Below are 15699 nucleotides of genomic sequence, written 5' to 3'. Positions count from 1 at the left end.
GTATTTATTTTTTTTTCTCAGTCTGGTTGTTTAGCACTTGATGCTCCGCAGCCTCCTGCTTAAGGGGAGCGGGACAAAAAGTGGGTTTGCTGGGTGAGTGGGGTCCTTCCTGATGCAGGTGGCCCTTTTTCTGCATCTATAGGTTTAGATTTTATATTTCTCTGAAAAAAATAAAACTAATTTATCGTTTTGTAAATTTTGTAAAATTACTATATTTTACTTTACTTAAATTGTTTATATCGTGGATTGGATATCCATCTGAATCATGGGAATGCAACAAAAATTTCATGTCAGATTGTCACTCTGACATGAAATTGATATTCCCTTTTTGTGACAAAATTTTGGGACTGTATATTTTGTATGCCGGTAGTGTGTCTTCTGTCGCTATGCTAGCCGTTAGCAGGGCTTTATAACAGTTAAACTGCATGTTCTCTTTTACAGATTGAGCGCCGCTTGGAAACGGTGCGGTTGATCTCACATAATGTGCACAAGAAGATGATCTCCTGTCTGCAGGGTCATGTGGGGACAGAAGTGGACAAGAGACATGTGAGTAAACATAAGTCACATGACATCTTTCACGTAGATTGAACAGTTACATAGTAGTTAATAGCTAATAATCCAGTCAGAGTAAATCTTAGGATTGATTGGTACCAGTGACTGTATGTAAGCGTCAGAGGTGGAAAATAACGAATTACATTTACTCAAATTTACTTTAACTGAGTAGATTTTATGAGTAATTTTGTCATTTAAAAAAAGTAGTTTTTAAATTAGGTAATTTTACTTTTACTCAAGTTCATTTTGACACAAGTAATTTACTTCGCTACTTTGAAAAACTCCCCGTTACTGAGTAAAACAAGAAATGCTGGGGAAAAAAAACCAAATTGTTTGAATAAAAAAAATTGTTTTTTTCTCCATGGCAGCGCAGCTGAACTTTTCCATGCAGTGTTTATTACCAACATTCTTTTTGTATGCTTTCATGTTTTTGATTATAGTTCCTTAAGTTTTTATTGGGAACATTAAACAGTCTGCTTGAATGTTAAAAAAACATGTAAATAGCAGTTAAAGCAAAGAAAAAGTTTCAAAATAATAATGAACTGTAAAACTATAAAAATACAGTTTATTGTCACCTATATGACCATAACTCTTTTAACAGTAAAGAAAAAAAATGGATCATAGAAACCTAGGCCACTTGTTTTTAAAAAACAATACTTTTACTTTGTAACTTTTACTCAAAGTAAATTTTAAATTGAGTACTTTTTTACTTTTACTCGAGTAGATTTTTAGATGGGTACTTTTACTTTTACTTGAGTTTTTTTTTTTTTACTTTGAATTTTAGCAAAGTAAAGATACTTTTACTTAATTACAATTTATCAGTACTTTTTCCACCTCTGGTAAGCGTAGACAGTGCAGTGTCTCTTTAAGGTAAGATAACCACAGGTCTAGCACCTTTGCTGGCTGGTTGCACAACATGCATTAGGGCTGCACAATGTTTGGTTTGAGCATTGCCATTGCAATGTTACATCATAGTTACATGCAATGTAGGACCATATGATTTTTGTTTTTCAATGCGGTAAACATGGACAAAATCATGAAATAGAGGCTTGAAATATATAAAATTTCAGATATAAAGACAAATAATACCCACAAAAAAAATTAAAGCTTGATCAAAATTAAGAAATTCTCAGGAATTTAAGGAAATATAAGAGCCCTGGCAAGATTACATAAGTAAGCAACGCATATTTTTTATTTATTTATTTATTCTTTATTTAAACAGGCAAGTCATTAATAACACCTTCTTTTTATCAATACAGGGATTTCTAATTTTAGATTATTTGAATTAAATCTTGCCTGTATGATGGACCTCAGTGGCTGAAATTCAAGAAATCTGCTCATTTCTCTTGCCATTCTGAAAAAAAATTAAGTACTGTTTTTTTTTTTTCATATGGGTTGTTCCAAATGGAGTCATTTTACATGGGATTAGTGAAGACTTAGCTATCTTTAAAATTCTTCTTATCCTTCTTATTTACAATGGCAGCTTGTCAAGAGGCAAAAAGACTTAATACAAATAAAATAAAATACATAAAAAATACTAAAACACAAGTGCAATTGACCATGACGACAACAAGATTTCTCATTGAAAAATTTTGTAAAAGCTGACTTAGAAATAAAAATGATCCAATTTTAATGTTTTTTTTGCAGCGAGTTCCAGTCTTCTTAGTATTGTATTCATCTTGGCCATAATGCATATAAATAAGAGATAAAAAGAAAAATCAAAGGAATAAAAAAAATATAATAGATGAGTGTGGCTCAGTATGGCTCTGGTTTAGATCTAAATTGCTGGCCCTGATAGACTACAAGAAGTATGGTGGCTGTCAGGACACAGAAACTCTATGGCTTGGGCATGTATAGAAATTAATGGGAGTGAATGAGAGTAATAAGGGATTAAAATAAAAAGACAAGGTTCGAACTCCCGCTCATGCAGCTTTGTCATCAAGCTGCCGGTGCTTAGAGGGAGCAAAATTGGCTCTGCTCCCTCCGGGTGGGTAGATGGCGCTCTCTCCCCACATCACTCCTAGGGTGGTGTCTGCAGCACAGGGCGTCTGTGAGCTGATGTGTCAGAGGCGAGTCGCTGCGCTTTCCTCCAAGCGCGCTGGCTGCTTGGCAATGCTGCATCCACAGCAGCTCGAAAAGAAGCGGTGACTGACTTCATGTGTATCGGAGGAGGCATGTGTTAGTCTTCACCCTCTTGGTGTGCTGGGGCGTTACTAGTAATAGGGGGAGTCCTAATGAGTGGGTTGGGTAATTGGCGGTGCTAAATTGGGAAGAAAATGGGAACAATTAAAAATAAAATTATTAAAAATAAATAAATAAATAAAAATAATAAAGATAAATAGAGAAGTGTGCTTCAGAACAACAGGGAACTTAATATATCAGAAATGGTGTATGATGGTGTATAAAAACCCACATCACATTATCAGACTGAACAATCTTCAGTTTTTGTCAGTATCTCAAAAGCTCGCACACATTTGAATGTGCTGTTTAACTGCTATCTGCAGTCAGTTAAACAGAGCAATTCCAGGGTAGTTTCACTTTTAACCAGCCCTGTTCCAGACTGGAGGAAGTGGCAGTTGGGTAGTTCCCACACAGGGTTTTCTGCATAAACAAAAACCAACAGAAAACACACACACAGCTGTGTAACAGCCACACACTCATATTTACACCCTTATAAAAGCATGTGTCTGAAGAAAAGATATACAAGGATAAGAAAAAAAGAATAATAAAATCTGAACTAGCTCAAGCTTAAATAGCATATTATTTATTAATAGTAATTACATTTTTAAGTTAAATTAATTACAATAAATATACAGATAAACATATTTACACTTAGATAAGAATACTATAGTGTGGATCAGATCTAATCTTTGTGTTTTATATAAATAATCTAGTAAGACTCTTATTGGACACAGGTACGATGTGCTGCTGATCCCAGTTTAATTTAAAACGCTGCAGTGAAATCACTTAATTTAAAGATATATACACACTCTAAACTCTAAATTCTGTTTTTTTATTTTAGCAGTCAATTAATTGATCAAAAGAACTTAATTTTATCTCTGAAAACTAAAGTTAATTTAAATTATTCAAATGAAAATGTTCTAAACACAAATGGGTGAAAATAATAATAATTATAATAATAGTAATAATAAGAAGAAGAAGAAGAAAAAGAAGAAACAAAATAATAAAAATAATATTTTAATATTAGAAGAAAAATTAAAAAAGAAAAAAGTATACTAGTATTCTATAGTATTCTAACAAAGTAGAAAAGTAAAAAAAAATAATCAAATACATAAATAAATTAGCTAATTAGCTAAATAAAATTATTTCATTTTCTGTAATGTTTACTGTAGTTTACTTCTTTTGGTTTTGATCTAATTTTTCTGATCTAGTTTAAACCATTTATGCACAGCTCTGGAAAAAAATTATGAGTTTCTTTGATTTTACCAAATTGAAAACCTCTGGAATATAATCAAGAAGGAGATAGATGATCACAAGCCATCAAACCAAGCTGAACTGCTTGAATTTTTGCACCAGCAGTGGCATAAAGTTATCCAAAAGCAATGTGCAAGACTGGTGGGAGAGAACATGCCAAGATGTATAAAAACTGTGATTAAAAACCAGGGTTATTCCACTAAATATTGCAAACTTTTGCATTATTTGAGGTCTGAAAGCTCTGCGTCTTTTTGTTATTTCAACCATTTCTCATTTTCTGCAAATAAATGCTCTAAAAATATTTTTATTTGGATTATGGGACAAATGTTGTCCGTAGTTTATAGAATAAAACAACAATGTTAATTTTACTTTACACGTTACCTATAAATAGCAAAATCAGATAAACCTGATTCAAAAACGAAATGGTTTACGTTTGTTTCTGTTTTCTTTCAGAAAAAGATGCCTCTGTCAGGCCTCTCTCAGGCCATGCTGGAAGGATGGAACCAGTTAGGAGAAGAGTCTATGATAGGGTGAGTTTACCACTCACTCAGTCCTTCTTCACTACAGGAGATTGTGTAATTCATTTTAACTGTTCTTTGTTAGAACAACTTTTGTGCTTTGGGTCGTTGTCTTGCTGCATGACCCACATTCTTTTGAGATTTAGCTCACAGACAGATGTCCTGACATTTGTTTTACGATTTTGCTGACTTTATGCCAGGGGGATATTACCTTGCGGTCCGTCCCATGTAGCTGGTTTTAGTACAGTAAACACGCAGACAACAGTCTAATATGCTCACCTCTGAACAGCAAAAGAGCTAGCACTGTGGTTAACGACTAATGCCAATGCTGCTACAGCAGTGCTAGCCAAGGTTAGCAGTAGGGTACAGACTGATAATACTAACCTCTGGACGCCCAAAGAGTAAGCACTTTGCAGGGTTAGCAGCTAATGCTAATACTGCTGGAGAACTAAACTGAAACTCCTTTATAATGCTGCCTTTACTGCTCCTTACAAGGATTTCAAGGATTATCATCCTTTTGATTAAAAGCTCCCAGATATGCAGTATATTTTCTTCCATAAATAAGTGAGAAATTCTAATATTTTTGTCACATTTTTTTAGTTCTCCTTATCTAGTTTAGATTACTTTTTTTGGTCAAATAAATGCAGGAATATACTCATACAATGTGGATTAGATGAGGAATACACTCTTCTAATCCAAATAAAGACAGGTTTACACTTCACCTCTATAATTCAGACTGTGGTAATGAGTTTCAGGAACTGCTGGGTAGCACTTTGAGAGGAAAGTGAGAAACTGAAGTGTCTGGCAGTTCTACAGTTCCGTCTAGAAGAGGGAACATAGCCTAACATCACAGTTACAAACATGCCAACACTAATGCAGTTTGTTTTACTTACCAGACCTGATTAAACCATTGCCTGTCTCATTTATTTCCATCACAGATTATTAGATTATATAACAGCTATTGCAACAGCTCAATATGCTTTTTATTTTCATACAGCTGTTATAATCAGATACCCACATAATCAGCTCGACTGCTGTGAGCTCACCTGTGTAGACAGGCAGTGTATTGCTTTACAGTGTGGAAAAGGCTGAAAACAGAAACACTCAAAACAGAACGCAGAGTCATTAAACTTCTGCAAACATTAGTAGCTGTAGTGAAGAAACAGAAGAGAAGTGCAATACATAATCTGGAATCTTCAAAAAAGCATTAATATGGTCTAAACCAGCGTTTCTCAACCTTTTTTCTATCACGGCACCCTTTAAATATATGCGAGATGTCAAGGCACCCCAAGGGGGGGGGGGGGGTGTGCTGGTGTAGTACTTCAGGTGAGAACGGGGTGGGGGGGGTGGGGTCCTGGCGCAGTACTTCAGGTGAGAACGGGGGGGGGGGACCTGGCGCAGTACTTCAGGTGAGAACCGGTGGGGGGTGGTGGGGGGTTGCTGGCGCAGTACCTCAGGTGAGAACGAGGGGTGTTGCTGGCGGAATATGAAATAAAATAGCGCGTGCATCGCGTGGGGGACAAAAACTTTACAGTGTGTCCCAATTTAGGGGCATCCTTCAGAGGTTGTATTCGAAGACAGATTGCGTCACAGCTGCGCAGTAATACACCGCCTCTGTGGGTCGCATCCTCCAGAGTATGCTGCCTGTGAATTGGGACACACCCCGACACGAGCTGACTCTGGAAAGGAAATATGCACGTGAGGCGCAATATTTTGACAGCACCCCCGATGAAGCCAGACGGCACCCGAGAAACACTGGTCTAAACTATTCAGGGAAGACTTTCTACCAGATTTTTGAGCATTGCTCTAATGAAGCAAGACAACAAAGGAGAGATCATACACAAGTTAGCACAGACACAAGCTCAGTCTGAGACAGGAAATGGTTGGCAATACTTTGCAAAGTTTGCAAATTTTGCAAACCGTGAACCTAAAACAGTATTTGTCAAAACACAAGTGACTGTAAACAGGTGACTGTAAATAGTACTCTGGTGAGGAGGAATGGGGAAACTCTTCTCGATTGGTGGGCTGTTGGCAGTTGGTGGAGATGGATTATGGGAAATGATGTTGGTGGATTCAGAAGAGGAATGAGGGTGTATGACAGACAGTAAAGAATGTTTATAGATGGCAGTGACATTTTTGACCCTATCCAAAAAATATGTTTTTAATAAAATATATATTTAAAAAAAAGTTTTATTTTATCAGTAGGGAAGAAATTCTGAGAAAGTCCTGATTTTTTTTTTTTTGTTGTTGTTGTATTTATTTATTTTCTGGAAATGTTGATACAGTTGACAATAGATAAGTATTTTTGTAATAAATGTAACATTTGTGATTAAATCTCCGTAGATTAGGATTATGAAGAAATACTAAACACATATTTAGAGTGTTAATAATATCAATAAAATACATATATTTTAGTAGGAAGTAGTCTAGCTTTGTCTTAACGAACACTTGCAGAATGCAGCAAATCCATTCTCGGATGTCGGTTTGAATTACGATAATTAAGTTATCAATTTATTATACAATATATTGATAAGACCATTTGAATCAATTTTTGATGACTTTAGTATTGCTGTTGTCTAGGATGTATTCAGTCAGTAGTGCACCTGTTTTCCATTGCCAAGATAGCAATACCCCAGAAATTTACCTGAACACTCCACACCTATCGGCGTAGATATATTCACGAGCACCGTTGCTATTAATGCGATGCAGGTTGGAGTGAAAATGGACTGTTGGTGGGGTATAAGATAGCAATAAGCACCACAATGCACTTTGCACTGGGTTTAGGATAAGTAAACCTATTCTCTATAATAAATACTCTCTGTAGGAAGGAGTGTTCCAGATGAGCGGGGATGGGAATTCTTGGGCTGAGTGGGATTTTCCTGTATTTGAAGGGAGTGGAAACCAGAAATGTTCCACATTCTAAAGGCATTTTATCTGTAGTCTAATCAGCAGTGTATTTGTATGTATGTATGTGTGTGCAGGAAGATAATGGAGGTTTGTGGAGAAGCTGAAAATAAGCTTGCGTATGAACAGAGCCAACACGAGGTCCAGCTGGAGAGAGACATCCTGGATCCAATCAATCAACTAGCAGAGGTGAGCACAGCCAACAGCAGCTTCAAACTGCTGGACTAACACTGTATCACAGAGAGCGGGACTGGATTTCTTGTTTTTGAACTTATCTAACTTGTCTAACTTTATTAACTTTATTCTTCCGCACTTGCGTTCAAGAGTTTGTTTCTTCCTGCAAAGAAAAATTAAAATTTAGTATAAAATGTATTATGCTTATATCATATTTAGGGCTGCAACAATTAGTCGATATAATCGACAATGTTGATTATTTAAATTTGTAGAGTACAAATTTCATTTTCGATTAATTGTTAATGTGTAACAGTTCTGCATTACACAAAGTGCTGGGGACAGAAACACAATGGGAGCTGGGTAAATGGCTCACTCACACAGTGTGAACTGAATTCCAAAAGTGCACAAACACAACCGATTACTGTTCGTGCTCAAACACAACAGATTTTTATTGTTTTTAAAGATGGAGGACATAGTGGAAATAATCGCTGACTAATCAACTAATCGAAAACATAATCATCAGATTAGTCGACTACCAAAATAATCATTAGTTGCATCATATTCAGTGTAAGGGCAGTAGGGCTGCAACAATTAGCTAACATAATCAAAAATTTCAGTGACAGAAATGCAATATGGGAGGAGTAAGGGCTGTTCACTAACTCAGTTCACACTCAACTCGGTCACTCGACAACAGATTACCAATTCACTCACTAAATATCAGAACATTACATATTTAAATGTCTGCAGGGAATTTAAAGTGCATTTAAATCCCATTTCAGCTGTTTCTATGGTTTTAAAGTTTTAAAGAAAGCTAGAAACACTATGAATACCATATTAGCCTCACATTTCTACATACCATATGTATTAGGACTGTCAACGTTAAAGTGTTGCCCTGCCCCCGGCGGCCAACGTGTTGATTTTTTTCTGGAGCGGTTCGCATCTGCTATCAAATATACTTCTTTTTAATTAAGCTAAGCTGATAGACACAGTTTAATCTATGAACAAACGCTGTCTCTGCTGCTCCATGCTGTTTTCACCTGTTGTAATGTGCAGTGTTCACTGCTCACATATGAGCTGCATATCCTGTTAAAAAAACTGTGTTTAACAAAGTGCATTTGCAAATGTTCAGCGTTCTGTATTAAAGCAGCATCACACTGCACAGATATACGCGCTGAAGCGCCTGACAGCTCTGACCAATCAGAGGAGACAGTGTGCTTGCGTGGAATATTGGTTCGCATTTTGTTGCGTTTAGGTTTGTGCCTGTGTGAATCCAAACCAGTAAACAAACTCGTCAACTGATCGGACCATAAAAACACTTTACAATAAAGTAAAAACAGTTTCCTCTATCTAATTTATCATGCATTCTTTGTTCCAGTGCCCTATGTTGGCTTTATCTCCCCTCAAACATAAAAGTATATACTAGTATTTATAATAATAATATAATAATAATAATAATAATAATAATAATAATATAACTGCATTTTACATTTCTTACATTCATTATTTTATATACATTTAAATATCCACTGTAAAAACTTTAGATTAAGATTAAGAAGAACGAGTGTGTTTAATCACAGTTATTCACAGAATATTGTTGTGATTAATCTGTTAATCGATTGACACACCACCACAGCTGTCTTGTATGTGTCTAATATATATTTCTGTTAACAGGTGGATATTCCTAATATCTTGAAGCAGAGGAAGCAGCTAGCTAAGCTTGTGCTGGATTATGATTCTGCAAGAGCAAGGTGGGTGCACAGACAGATATTTGCAGTTTTGTGCTAAATTTACTGATACTCCAGAAGTCGTAACAGCAGGGCTATGCCCACACCTGAGGTGTTATCTTGTGAGTGAGATTGAACACTGGTCGGCGTACACCCTTATTAGAGTTTACCACTAAAGTGGACAGTGCAAGTGGGTGGTAATGAAAAAGATTTAACTCTGTAATCTTACCTTGATTAAAATAAGCAATAAAAAATCCTTAAAGTAAGACTTGAATCAATTTTTCAATTCAACAGTGCTTTATTGGCATGAATGTAAAAGTCAACACTATTGCCAAAGCATAAAACAGAAAACAAACAATAATAATAATAATTAATAACAAATAATTAAAAGAAAGATTACATATTAGATTACATATATACAATTACACCAACAGAAATGATTATTTACAGGATTAACACTTATAATTATTATTAATGATCATTCAAATAGAAGAATCAAGTGAAAATACTTGATTTAATATCTTAAATTTGGACAAAATTTGGAATTTAGGTGCTTATTTACAGTCAATAAGGTCTAAGTAAGAATAAATAAGATAATTATTCCTAAAATAAGCATAATCTTACACAATGCTTAGTGAGACAAAAATATTTTTTACCTGCTAAAATGTTGTCTCTTGCAGTGTATGGACCTAAAAATGCTTCTACTTTAATTTATGTAACATTACGTTATATTATATTATGATGTATTACATCATGTGTATATACATCATTTTTCTAATCTTATCTATCCCTGTATCTGATCCAGATACCTTCAGGCCACCAAAGCGATCCTCACTGCCACTAACAACCCGGCAATGTCTGCTAAAGCCGACTCGCTGAAGGAGGAGATGGATGAAGCCCATAATAAAGTAGAGATATGTAAGGTATGTGGTGCTGGTGCTCTTCATTTATCTCATGTGTGAGGGAGGGTCTCGCTCCAGGACCTCCTGATGACCATAAGCTTTAGGAGCTGCACATTCTTGGGATTACTGATAATCAGGGAAGCAGGTACAGGTCTGGAGTGGACAGAGATGTTATTGTAATTTTTCCATAGAACGAGAACATATACAGAACATATACTGTGTATTAGCAGTGCAGTGTGATTCAATACTGTGAGACTACTGTGTTATTATATTATAAAGCTGGTTAATGAGCTTGTTCAGAAATGTATGCTTAAAAAATAATATTGGGAACGTGATCGATGTGTAGGGCTGTGTATCGTCTTAAAATGTTTGATACCGGTACCGATACAATACTTTACAATACAATAACGGTACCTTTTTCTTAATTGTGACCAAAAAATACAGAAAACATTAATTATTCTTACACAACAAATTTATTTAACAGCCGACATAAGTAATTCTCATGCTCCTTTTCATACTGTCACCATGAGAGACCTAATAGCTATTGTGAGTGATTGAGAGAATGACAGTGTGAGAGAGAGAGACGGTGAGAGAGAGAGAGAGAGAGAGAGAGAGAGAAAAAGAGATGGAGAGACCGATGGAGAGACCGTGCGCGAAAGGGAAAGGGAAAGAGATGGAGAGACTGCGCGAGAAAGAGAGAGACAAAGTGAAAGCAAGTGGGAGAAAGACAGAGTGAGTGAGAGAAAGACAGCGTGAGTGAGAGAAAGACAGTGCAAGTGAGTGAGAGAGAGGAGGAGATAGCGTGTTAGCGAGTGAGAGAGAGGGAGAGAGAGGGAGAGACAGCATGAGTTAGTGAGTGAGAGGTAAGAGAGAGAGAGATCGCGTGCAAGAGAGAGAAAGATGGAGAGACTGCGTGAGAGAGAGAAAGACAAAGTGAAAGCAAGTGAGAGAAAGACAGCACGAGTGAGTGAAAGACCAAGCAAGTGAGAGAGAAAGGAGATAGCGTGTTAGCGAGAAAGAGCGAGTGAGAGAGGGGGAGAGACAGCATGAGTTAGGTAGAGGCAGCGCGAGTGTGAGTCAGAGAGAGGAAGAGACAGTGCAAATTAGTGAGTGAGAAAGCGAGGGAGAGAGATTGAGAGACTGCGAGAGAGACAGAGACAATGTGAAAGCAAGTGAGAGAAAGACAGCGGGCGTGAGAGAAAGATTGAGCGAGTGAGAGAGAGAGGAGGAGATAGCGTGTTGGCGAGAGAAAGCGAGTGAGAGAGAGCGAGAGACAGCATGAGTTAGCAAGAGGCAGCACGAGAGTAAGTGAGAGAGAGAGGAAGAGACAGTGCAAGTGAGAGAGATGGAGAGACTGTGAGAGAGTGAGAGAAAGACAGCGCGAGTGAGAGAAAGACAGCGCGAGTGAGAGAAAGACAGCATGAGTGAGATAGCATGTTGGCGAGAGAGAGAGAGCGAGGAAGAGAGAGGAAGGGACAGCGCGAGTGAGTGAGTGAGAGCAAGTGAGAGAGAATTAGAGACCGTGCGAATGAGAAAGAGGGAGAGACAGCGCAAGAGTCAGTAGCCACTGGAATCTTCTTACACTCCTCCATAATGAAATCAAAGAGCTGTTGAATGTTAGAGACCACGCTCTCCTTCACCTTCCATATGAGGATGCTCAATAGGGATTAGGTCTGGAGACATGCTTGGCCAGTGCATCTCCTCTACCTTTAGCTTCATCTGTAAGTAGGATGTCATCTTGGAGGTGTGTTTAGGGTCAGAAAAGTGCAATGTGGTGCTTTTGCTGAATGTAGGGGATCATTCTTTGCTTCAGAATTCACCTCCTCAGTGCCAGAAGCACTTATACAATCTGAGACCATGGTGCTACCACCACCATGCTTGACTGTAAGCAAGGGACAGTTGTTTGGTACTACTCAGAGCCCGTACTTCAATATTTAATCTATCGATCTATAAATAGAGTACACTAATTTCCTAACCTAAATGGCCTGCATTCTGAAATGCTGGATTTTGTTGTGTTGATGCATGTTACAGCTGGAGTATTATGGTGTATAATTTATAATTATACACCATAATATATTTAATATATAACATAATATATTTTTATCATCTTAAAAATATAGCTAGAGTCAGGTGTTTGGTGTCTCAGCAGGATCTAGAGAAGCTGATGCATGCGTTTATTTCAAGTAGAGTGGATTATTGTAATGGCCTTTTAACTGGACTTCCTAAAAAGTGTATTAAACAGCTACAGCACATTCAGAATGCTGCTGCTAGAATTTTAACTAGGACTAAGAGAACAGAGCACATCACTCCAGTCCTAAAATCTCTACACTGGCTTCCAGTTATTTACAGAATAGATTTTAAAGTGCTGCTGATAGTCTATAAATCACTGAACAGCTCTTGCCCCGAATACATTACAGATCTGTTTAGAGAATATAGACCCACTAGATCTCTTAGATCTATGGCCAAGGGTCACTTAGTTGAACCCAGAGTCCAGTCTAAACATGGAGAAGCTGCTTTTAGTTATTATGCTGCATATAACTGGAACAGACTTCCAGAAAGTCTTAGAAATACCCCAAATGTAGAACTGTTCAAATCCAGGTTAAAAACTCTACTTTTTTCTCGTGCTTTTAATTAAAGCAATTTATTTCATTTTTATTTTATAACCTAATTTGATTTTATTTTATTTTTTGTTATTAATTGCTTATTTTTTGCCCTTTATTTTTAATTTGTTTTTTAATTTTTAGAAATGTTAATTGTAAAGCACTTTGAATTGCCACAGTGTATGAAAGGTGCTATATAAATAAAGTTGCCTTGCCTTGCCTTGCCTAATGTCCTGCTAAGTGTAAAATCATCTGTTCTCCTCAGGATCAGCTGGCTGCTGACATGTACGCTTTCTCCTCCAAGGAAGGAGAGTATGCTTGTTATTATGTCGTGGTGAGTTCTTCCTCCACTCTCTACAGATCCAAAGGTTTAATGGAGCTTGAACACAAACATTTCCCATGTAAAACATGAGCTATGTGAGAATTTGCTTGTGTTAATTGTTAGTCTGCTGATCTTTTATATGTTTTTTTGTTTATTTCTTTTACCTGTTGTCAGTTGTTAGAGGCTCAAGCTGAATACCACAAAAGATCTCTGGCTTCCATTGAAAGTCTTCTGCCCAGCATCAGATCAAAGCAAGGTAAGACATGTACTGTCTTTTTCAGTCAAGAGTCAGTCAGGCTCTTGATTTTGATGTAAATCATAGTAGTAGAAGAAATTAACCTCTTGAGATCCTGCATCCTGATATGGGGACGTTACATTTCTGCTTCTCTGCACCATGATACTTTTTTTTTTGTTGTTTAAACATTTACTGTATTTTTCACACTATAAATATTATAATGTGCACTATAAATGACCGTCTATTTTCTGGTCTATTTTTGCACAAAAGGCACATTATGTGATACTTATAAGGAACAGGGGTGTCGCCATGTTTCTCTTCTAATTTAGCAGGTAGTGTGGGGATAACTGTTAAGTAAAGCTAAGCTAAGTAAACTAAACTGTAAAAAAATCTTTTTAAATGTGCTGGATATTAATCTATTCAGATATCTCTTCTGAAAACTGTTTGTTTGGGTGAGTAGAGCCCTTCCATTTATTAACAGTAAGCTTAGATTTCCAGATTTCTACTAAGGCTGGGTGCAGCAGCATTAGCATTAGCGGCTAACCGATAGCACAAGCCACAGTTAGCGCTAGTAAATTCTGGTCAAGAGCGTTACACAGAAGAATGCTAAGTGCGTTGTTAAGCCAGGGTGATATTAGCTAGCGGTTCGTCCCACGTAGCTTGTTTTAATGCTGTAACACGCAGCCAATGCTAATACATCTCCAGCAGTGCTAGCTAATACATCTCCAGCAGTGCTACCCTAGGTTAGCAGCAGGCTACAGGCCTATAATACTCACCTCTGAACAGCGAAAAGGCTAGCACTTAGCATGGTTAGCTTATGTTAATTCTGCTACATTCATACATAAGGCGCACCAGATTATAAGGCACACTGACGATTTATGAGGAAATTAAAGGATTCTTAGTGCGCTTTATAGTATTTTTTTTATGATTCTGATGGTTTTATGGTATATCACGATATATATATTTTTTTATTTTATTCACAAAGCTGAGCTACCATTACTCCAGTGTGTTAGCTTGTTATGCTAAATGGCTAGCATTAGTTAGCGAATTGTCTCTGCTTCTTGGGCAGAGCTTTTCTACACAGGGCTCTGAAGTGCCTCTAGTGGTATGGCGGTATATGAAAAATGCAATTAATTTCCCCTCCTTTAAAATAAAATGGCCAGAATTCCAGTCAAACGTTTCTACAGCCAGTCCAGACAGAAACATGGGCCAGATAAAAATTGTTCTTGAATTTTGTGTTTGAAATACATTTATTTTGTTTTACTGTGGAAAGCTAAAATATTGTTTTTGGAGTAATTGGGTCCTTTTTAACAAGAATATGGCAAGAATATTTTTATACATTTTTAAATGTTAAAATAAACTACTGTGACAATATGACAACATTGTTTCTTGCAAAACTGACTTCCTGTACAAAGACAAAGTTTAGTTTTTTTTACTTAGGTCTTACTAATTCCAAATGGGTCTTAGAAGTTTAAAATATGCATCATCATTTAAATTGCCATAGAAAATTTGCTTGTAATTCTATCACTTTACACTTTACTTTATCTCAAATACTTTCTTGATACCCACCCAGCTGATTTCTTAATATCTAGTGAATGTCCTGATCATTTTATGAGTTGGCACAGAAAATATTATACATATTGGTCCTTCAATCAATTGTTTTATTCTTTAATCTGTCTCCCAGTGCTTAAATGTGTAGCTTTAAAAGAAAATACATTTATTTACTATAGTTTTCATTCCCACGAGGAAAATCCAGCGTGTGCCAGTTCTGTTAACTGTGATGATTAAAAGGTTAATGATCAGTGATGTGGTTTGGGAAGAGTTGGTGGGTATCTTGGCAGCTCTCTCTCCTGCTGTAAAGCAGAAGCACTGCTGGCCCATCTGCTCCTGAAGCTCAGTTCAGCTTGAGTTACTATGAGTGAGAGTTAAACAGTGGAGAGAGCTGCAGGATCAGTGCCAGCAGGATTAGTCACCGTCGTCAATCACTCCAGACCTGCTGAACGGCCGGCCGATCGGGTTCTGCTCAGATGTGCTCTGTGTGGTATGTGTGTCCGATACTGAGCATAAATCAGCTCGCGCTGGGAAGCCTGGTGTATCTTTATGGATACAGAGGTCTGCTTATGATTTCTGACAGCTTCCTGTCATAATTCAAATCCTACAACAACCTGAGCTGGTAGACTGTAAAACACACCCTAACCATGTTCTCCCTCTGTCTCTCTCTGTATCTCTCTCTCTCTCTCTCTCTCTCTCTCTCTCTCTCTCTCTCTCTCTCTCTCTCTCTCTCTCTCTCTCTCTCTCTCTCTCTCTCTCTCTCTCTGTTTCTCTGTCTTTCG

At 37.1% G+C, this 15699-nt stretch overlaps 1 protein-coding gene across 34 annotated transcripts in view; it reads left to right on the top strand.

Moving 5' to 3' along the window:
* The window catches only part of arhgap17b (Rho GTPase activating protein 17b), a 70289-nt gene that overhangs the window by 24125 nt on the left and 30465 nt on the right, over positions 1 to 15699 (top strand). For all 34 annotated transcript variants that reach the window (XM_049467844.1, XM_049467837.1, XM_022673793.2 and 31 more), the window contains exons 3-9: positions 442 to 546; positions 4441 to 4517; positions 7487 to 7598; positions 9255 to 9331; positions 10113 to 10230; positions 13075 to 13143; positions 13306 to 13387. In XM_049467844.1, coding sequence (XP_049323801.1) covers positions 442 to 546; positions 4441 to 4517; positions 7487 to 7598; positions 9255 to 9331; positions 10113 to 10230; positions 13075 to 13143; positions 13306 to 13387 — 640 coding nt within the window. The remainder of the gene's footprint in view (positions 1 to 441; positions 547 to 4440; positions 4518 to 7486; positions 7599 to 9254; positions 9332 to 10112; positions 10231 to 13074; positions 13144 to 13305; positions 13388 to 15699) is intronic.

The sequence above is a fragment of the Astyanax mexicanus genome, chromosome 19, assembly GCF_023375975.1.
Source record: "Astyanax mexicanus isolate ESR-SI-001 chromosome 19, AstMex3_surface, whole genome shotgun sequence".
NCBI classification, from domain to species: domain Eukaryota; kingdom Metazoa; phylum Chordata; class Actinopteri; order Characiformes; family Acestrorhamphidae; genus Astyanax; species Astyanax mexicanus.
The sequence above is the reverse complement of the archived record's forward strand: the minus strand, read 5'-3'. Positions and strand labels throughout refer to the sequence as shown.